At 43.1% G+C, this 8,222-nt stretch overlaps 1 protein-coding gene across 1 annotated transcript; it reads left to right on the forward strand.

Moving 5' to 3' along the window:
- Positions 1-537: 537 nt before the first annotated feature.
- Positions 538-1,844, forward strand: LOC125782622 (odorant receptor 131-2-like). Its single transcript, XM_049467251.1, has one exon. The coding sequence runs from the start codon at positions 829-831 to the stop codon at positions 1,819-1,821; it is 993 nt and encodes a 330-aa protein (XP_049323208.1). The 5' UTR covers positions 538-828; the 3' UTR covers positions 1,822-1,844.
- The last annotated feature ends 6,378 nt before the right edge of the window (positions 1,845-8,222 follow it).

Consider the following 8,222-nt stretch of genomic DNA (forward strand, 5'->3'; position numbering starts at 1 on the left):
GTTGTGAGTAATCTGATTAAATATTTTAATCGATTGACACCGCTAGAAATGACGAAATATTAAATATTTCATTGGTAGTTTGTCAATAGTCAGCTCACAAGCAGAGGGAATCACGAGAACTGATATAGATTTCACAGATTTGTTTGTTACACCATGCTGCAATATTTAGTCTTTAAAGTCTTTTAAAAACATGACTTTAGAAATTAGGTTAATTGTGTAGGTTAGTCAAAATAGAAAATGACGTTCTTAATGTAATGTAAATACATTTACTTCAACAGTGCAGGGCATTGGATTAACCTGTTTACAATGATTCCTTTTCATAATAATGTGGCTAGTGCATTGTTTCTAGGATACCCCATGAGGAATTGTCTTGTCTTAAACTTTTCTTGTTGCTATGTGAATGTGTGTGTGTGTTCTGTGTGTCACACAGAACTTCTAACTTCCCCACCCTCCTGTTAGCAAATACAAAGTAAATGCTACGTGTGTGTGATGTCAACAATGGGATATTAAAATCATGCTGTTTAGACACTATTTAAAAGCTTGCCCAGAGTATGCTTCTATTTGATTCTCTTTGTTATTATTTCAGGTAATGTATTTATTGAGATGTGAGCTGTGTTTGCATTTTTCTGTCCATTGTGATGGATGTCCTATAAGTGTTGGATTATATTTCTGCGATCCTGAATTGTATTTTTTTGGAATATACTAAATAATTACTTGTATTTTACACTTAAACATGGTGATAAAATTATTGATAGGGATTATTTATTTATCAAATGTTTGAATCTTTTTGTTACAGTGCATTCCTTATTTCACCCTGTTGTTATAGATATGTGCACAGCAGAGTGTAACAACAGCTGGGGTGAATACAGCAGCTGGAATAAAAGCACCAGCGTTCACCAGCTATTGGTCAGTAACAACCCACTAAGGATGAATTTAACACTGGCTGTAACTCAGATATTTGTATGGCCTTTTGTGTTCATCAACATCCTCATGCTTTTCACATTTTACAGGAAACAGGCTTTCAGAACTGAGACCCGTTATATACTGTTTGCCCACACCTTACTGACTGACATGATTTTTCTTTTTCTGTCTGATTTGGTGGTAATTCTGTCATACAAATTGGCATTGCTGCCAGTGGCATTCTGTATCCCACTGTGTATGTTTATGGATGCAGTTACTTCATGCACCCCGCTAACGATCACTGCAATGTGTGTGGAGCGCTATGTAGCCATCTGCATGCCTCTGAGACACAGTGCCATCTCCACCACCAGCAGAACCCTTAATCTTATTCTTATTATCTGGATCATAAGCTTTATAAAGCCGTTTATGGATGTTACCATTCTCGTTGCATCTGCACCAGAAGAGTATTTTATAGAGCCCACTCTCTGCCATTATGAGATAATGATGCTGGAGCACTGGCATCGTAACATGAGGAGTATCTGGTACATTTTTGATTTTTTTATTATTTTACTGATAGAGTTTTTTTGCTATCTGATGATAATGATTGCTGCCCGCAGAGCCTCTGTTGATAAAAAGTCTGCATCAAAAGGCCTTCGAACTGTCTCACTGCACATGGTTCAGCTCATTCTCTGTACTGTTGAATCTGTGTGTCCCTATATAGAAGCAGAAATCATGGAACAAGATAATCAGTTATATTTGGCAGTTCGCTTTTTTAACTTTATTACATTTAACGTCATCGCCAGAGCAATTACTCCACTCGTCTATGGCCTCAGAGATGAGAAGTTTTGTGCTTCCATGCTGCATTATATCAAATGTAGACAAAATCACATCTCATCAGAAAAGAAAGATCCATCCACCTAAAGATTTCCAGTGATGACAAATGTTACTCCAAAACGCCTCCTAAAGAACTCCTTAAACAATTTATTTAAAATGCACTCACAGGTCTAATTTTATGTCATGTTATGCAATGATTTCATACCAAATTACATTTTAGTGTAACAGCAAACTCCATATTGCTGTCTTTTTGAAGTCCACGTTATTGGTCAGTTGTATAAAGAACATATTGTAACAATATTGTAAATTGTTAAAAAATGTCATGATGCATGAAACACTACATAATGACTAAGTAAAGTTTTATATTAATATCTAAAAACAGAGTTTTCTTACTGTTTTCAGTAGCCCATCCTATAAACACTAAACACATAAATTTGTTGTTAAGTATTACACATTATGAAACATATAATAATGCCAGATGGATACCTGAGACTCTGATATACATTTTATAAAGCATTCACATTTTGACATAATGTGAATCTGGCAGTGGAATAAAGTCTTTTTACATTGACTTCCATTGCAGGTTAAGTAGTTTATTTCCTCTGCCTGTGAAGTTGTGAATTTTCGGAGGTTTTGTGTTTTTCTGAAGCACAGATCGCAGGATCAGAATTTAGTTCCAAAACCAGGAATCCATCCATCCAAAATTCCCACTGTCAGCTATCATCAATTATCACTTAAATGCAATTTTATTTGAATGCTGTCACTGATCTTTTTATTACCACTACCACTCATCTCATAGTCAGAGCAAAAGTCAACAAATATTTTAATGAACAATAGAATTTTTTTGTAATGTAATAGAATGGAAGTTACACACAAAATGTGTAAAGTCTGGAATAATAAAGTCTGAGGCCAGGCAAAAGGTCAAAATATAAGTTGGCAAAAGTAAAAAAAGCAAGCAACAAGAACACACTAGCAATGCAAAAGATCTGATTCGTGAAAGATTGATGGCTGGAATCCACTGACTGAGTTTTGGTAGTTAGAGTGAGCCAGAGTTCGCTGACCACAGGGAGCAGGACAGGAAATATAATAAGTAAATAGTTCTGAAAGGTAAACCAGTGCTTCACACTCAGCTGCAAACTGCAAAGTGCACATTTAGATCCTCACGAGTCTTCTTTCTGCATGTGCCATATGGGGAGAATATCATGGAGCTGATAAAAAATATCAACCACTTAAGAGGTTTAACAGAAAATATTGCATTCGGTGTATCTTAAGCCTTCCACCAGCCCATGGTCTATTCCAATTGTCCTGATGACCAAACCTAATGCAGCTGGAGGTTCTGAAAGTACTCACATTTCTGCAGATATTTTATTTTTTATTTTCATAAAAATTAAAGCACTATAGATTCACTGATCATCTAATGTCCTGATCTCACTGAGGACCAGGAGAACGGCCGGCATGATGACCAGGACAACTAACATCCCTGAAGAGCTTTGGAAATGGGTGCATATACTGTTGGATGCAGAGGAGGAACTCGCTGAGGGGCTCACTGTACACATGAATAACCAAGTCAAGTCAAGTAGTTTTATTGTCAATACTGCATATGTACAGGACATACAGAGAATTGAAATTACGTTACTCTCCTTCCCAATTTTACAGCAAGTACAGATAATGGATATAATAAAGGAGAATGGGAGACACTATGTGTACAATACAGCAGAGACACAAATAGACATACATGAGACAAAAACAAGGTGCAGTGGTGTGGGGGAGGAATAGATATATAAATATAAGTAAATAAGTAAAAATAGATATATAATTATAATATAAAAGAGTGGGAGACACTATATGTTCAATACAGCAAGACACAATAAACATACGTAAGACAATAGTGCAATATTGATGGTGATTGAGATGGAATGACAGTAAAAATAGTAAATAACAGTAGTGCAAATACGGTATATGGTATATAGCTTAAGGCTGGTAAAGTGAATGGGTGCGTAAGTCCTTAAAGTTCACAGTTTAATTAAGTGGAATTAAAGTGCGTATTGACAGTGCAAGTATATCAGTAGTGCAGGTGTTGTGTAGTGCAAGTCCGTTTGGAAGGGACCAGTACTTTGTGCATTGTAGTGCAGAGTTTCAGTACTTTATTAGTGGGGGGGGGGTCAGGATGCTGAGTGAGTGTGTGCTGGGGGCAGGATTGGGATGGGGGGTAGAGCAGGAAGAGAGTTCAGCATCCTCACAGCCTGATGGATGGGGCTGTCTCGCAGTCTGCTGGTCCTCGCCCCGAGACTCCGCAGTCTCCTCCCTGATGGCAGCAGGATGAAGAAGCTGTGTAGTGGGTGAGAGGGATCTCCTGCCAGACGGAGGGCTTTCCGTGTGAGGTGGGAGCTGTACAAGTCCTGAAGGGAGGGGAGAGAGGTGCCAACAATCTTCTCAGCTGCTCTCACGATGCGCTGGAGGGTCCTGCGGCAGGATGCTGTGCAGGCCCCGTACCACACGGTGAAACAGCTGGTCAGTATGCTCTTGATGGCCCCTCTGTAGAAGGTGGTCATGATGGGGGTGGGGGCTCCAGCTCTTCTCAGCTTGCGGAGAAAGTAGAGACGCTGGTTTGCCTTCCTGGCCAGTGACGCTGAGTTGGTTCTCCAGGAGAGGTCCTCTGTGACGTGCACACCCAGGAACTTGGTGCTGCTCACCCTCTCCACAGCAGTTCCGTTGATGAATAGAGGGGTGTGCAGTGTGTGAGTTCTCCTGAAGTCCACAACAATCTCCTTGGTCTTCTCTGTGTTCAGAGAGAGATTGTTGTGTTTGTACCAGGAGGCCAGGCGGCTCACCTCGCTCCTGTAGTGTGACTCATCGTTGTTGCTGATGAGACCCACCACCGTCGTGTCATCCGCAAACTTGACCAAGAGGTTGGAGGTGTGTGCTGGTGTGCAATCGTGGGTCAGCAGAGTGAACAGAAGGGGGCTCAGCACACATCCTTGGGGAGCCCCTGTGTTCAGTGTGGTGATGCTGGATGTGCTGCTGCCAACCCGCACTGCCTGTGGTCTTCCAGTCAGGAAGTCTAACAGCCAGTTGCACAGTGAAGTGCTCAGCCCCAGACTGTCCAGTTTGTGTATGAGCTGTTGGGGGACGATTGTGTTGAATGCTGAGCTGAAGTCAACAAACAGCATTCTGACGTAGGTGTTCTTCTTGTCTAGGTGTGTGAGGGCTGAGTGGAGAACAGTGGAGATGGCATCATCGGTCGAGCGATTTGACCGATAAGCAAACTGGTAGGGGTCCAGGGAGGGGGGGAGCAAAGACTTGATGTGATGCATGACTAGTCGTTTGAAGCACTTCATGAGGATGGGGGTGAGTGCAACTGGACGATAGTCATTGAAACAGGATGGCGATGCCTTCTTTGGGACAGGGATGATGGTGGTGGCTTTGAAGCATGTGGGAACCACCGCCTTACTCAGAGAGGTGTTATAAATGTCAGTATAAACCTCTGCGAGTTCCTAGGCACAGTCTCTCAGCACACGGCCAGGAATGTTGTCAGGCCCAGGAGCTTTCCGAGCATTGATCCTGCTGAATGCTCTCCTCACACTGTCTGGGGACAGCGTCAGCACCTGGTCACCAGGAGGAAGGATGGATTTCTGGGCGGGTGTGTTGTTGAGTGGCTCGAACCTTGCGAAGAACCCATTCAGGTCCTTCAGCAGAGATGTGTCACTGTCGCAGGTCTGTGGATGTGGTTTATAGCCTGTGATAGACTGGATACCCTGCCACAGGTTCTGTGTGTCTCTGCTGTCACTGAAGTGTTGGGAAATCTTCTTTGAGTACAGCCTCTTAGCTTTCCTGATCCCGCGGGACAGGTTGGCCCTGGCTGACCTCAGGCCTGCCTGGTCACCTGTTCTGAAGGCTGCATTTCTAGCCTTCAGGAGCTTGTGGACCTCTCCTGTCAGCCATGGTTTCTGATTCGCTCGAACAGTGACGGTCTTGAGGTCGGTTACATCATCAGTGCACTTGGTGATGTAGGCAGAGACAGTTTCTGTGTACTCCTGAATGTCTGTGGAGTTGTTGTGGGTGGCAGCCTCTCTGAACAGTCTGAACTGAAACAGTCCTGAAGTGCCTCTGAGGAACCCTCTGGCCATACTCGTACCTGCTTAAGAACTGGTTTGGTGACTTTAACCAGTGGTCTGTAAGCTGGCATTAGCATAATGGTGAGGTGATCAGAGGCTCCCAGGTGGGGGAGGGGGGAGGCTCGGTAGGCTCCTCTGTGTGTAGTAAAGACCTGGTCCAATATGTTGTTTCCCCTGGTTGGAAAGTCTATGTGTTTAAAAAGTCCAGAAAACACACTCTTTGGGTCTGCATGGTTGAAATCTCCAGCCAGAATGAGAAAAGCATCTGGGTGCGCTGTCTGCTGTTCACTGATGTACTGGTACAGTTCATTCAGTGCTTCACTCCTCACGCTGTTGTTGGAGGTCGGAGGGATGTAAACAGCAGCGATCAGCACGGCGGAGAAATCTCTTGGTAGATAGAACGGACGGCATTTGATAATCATCAGTTCCACTACCGGTGAGCAGTGTTTACAGACCACAACAACGTTCCGCCACGGCTCTTACCTCCGTCAGCTAGCGCGTGGTCCGCCCGATAGCATGTTAGCCGCTCCAACTGAACGGCGTGGTCCGGGACGCTGTTGTTGAGCCAGGTTTCGGTGAAAACATAAACACAACAGTCTCTCACGGTCTTCTGAGTTGACTGACGTAAGCGGATGTAATCCAGTTTATTGTCCAGAGAGCGTACATTGGGGCGTACATAGAGGCCTACGGATGAGGTTATCCCTGGTCCCCTGGATGAGACATCGCATGGGTCACTTCCTCCCCCACCCATGGACATGGAGGGTGGTCCTGTGTATGCCATGGAACGCTTATTGGACTCCAGGAGTAGAAGGGGAGCCCTGGAGTACCTGGTGGACTGGAAGAGGGTCCTAGGAGAGGGTCTCCTGGTCCAAGAAGGGGTAGGCGCGGAAGTGCAGGCTCTGTCCGGTCCCTCAGTTCCGTCCACCGCTCCAGGAGGGGTCGTCCCAGATCCAGGGCTCCTGTCCATTCTGTTCCCGCTACCAAGCCATCTGTTCTGATCTCCACTGGGTGTGGGGGGGGCTACTCCCTTGTGTCGTCCTCATCCGTAGGCCTCTTCAGAATCTTTGGGGGGGAGTACTGTCACACCGCCTGACTCTCTTCCCACACCTCTGGACTCTATTTCCCAGAATCCCATGATTTATGACATCACCGTCAGTCGCTTTCCTTCGCCCAATCACGTTACGCTCCGACGCTCAGATTCACATGTGTTCTGAGGACGTTCCGGGTTATGCTCATCATGTAGTTTTGTATTTAAGTCTGCATTATGTAAACTATCTTCGCAAGGTATTGTCAACTTTGGTTGCATACTAAGCGTTTCTCATGTGTTCTTCTAGTGCCTTTTCGTTACGACCCTACTTTCTGGTTTATCGGTTTATGTCTCTTGTTTTGCCCCTTTTGGATTTGATGTTTGGTTGGACTGTCTTTTGGTTTCAAACACGGACTGTTTACCCTACTACGGCTTTTGTTTGCTTGGCTTCTGTATCTGTAATATCTGGTTATCAGCCTGTAAATAAACCAGTCTGTTCATTTTACTCGGCAAGCGTCGCCCCGCTCTGTCTGGCGTTACACCCCATAATCGGAATTTAACAGTCTTAACGCTTCCAAAGGGGAACAGGGCAGTTTACGTAGGGAATGAAGTTCAGAATTCTGGGAAATTATGGGTTCTATTACACAACATGAAAGAAAAATAATAATAATAATAATAATAATAATACACAGGACATTTTTAAGGGGCCTACACTTACATTCATTATTTTATTTACATTTAAATATCCACTATAAAAACATGCATCTGAAGAAGGAGAAGCAATTTGTCACAGTTAATCACAAAATATTGTTGTGAGTAATCTGATTAAATATTTTAATCGATTGACACCGCTAGAAATGACGAAATATTAAATATTTCATTGGTAGTTTGTCAATAGTCAGCTCACAAGCAGAGGGAATCACGAGAACTGATATAGATTTCACAGATTTGTTTGTTACACCATGCTGCAATATTTAGTCTTTAAAGTCTTTTAAAAACATGACTTTAGAAATTAGGTTAATTGTGTAGGTTAGTCAAAATAGAAAATGACGTTCTTAATGTAATGTAAATACATTTACTTCAACAGTGCAGGGCATTGGATTAACCTGTTTACAATGATTCCTTTTCATAATAATGTGGCTAGTGCATTGTTTCTAGGATACCCCATGAGGAATTTTCTTGTCTTAAACTTTTCTTGTTGCTATGTGAATGTGTGTGTGTGTTCTGTGTGTCACACAGAACTTCTAATTTCCCCACCCTCCTGTTAGCAAATACAAAGTAAATGCTACGTGTGTGTGATGTCAACAATGGGATATTAAACTCATGCTGTTTAGACACTATTTAAA

The sequence above is a fragment of the Astyanax mexicanus genome, chromosome 18, assembly GCF_023375975.1.
Source record: "Astyanax mexicanus isolate ESR-SI-001 chromosome 18, AstMex3_surface, whole genome shotgun sequence".
Lineage (NCBI taxonomy): Eukaryota > Metazoa > Chordata > Actinopteri > Characiformes > Acestrorhamphidae > Astyanax > Astyanax mexicanus.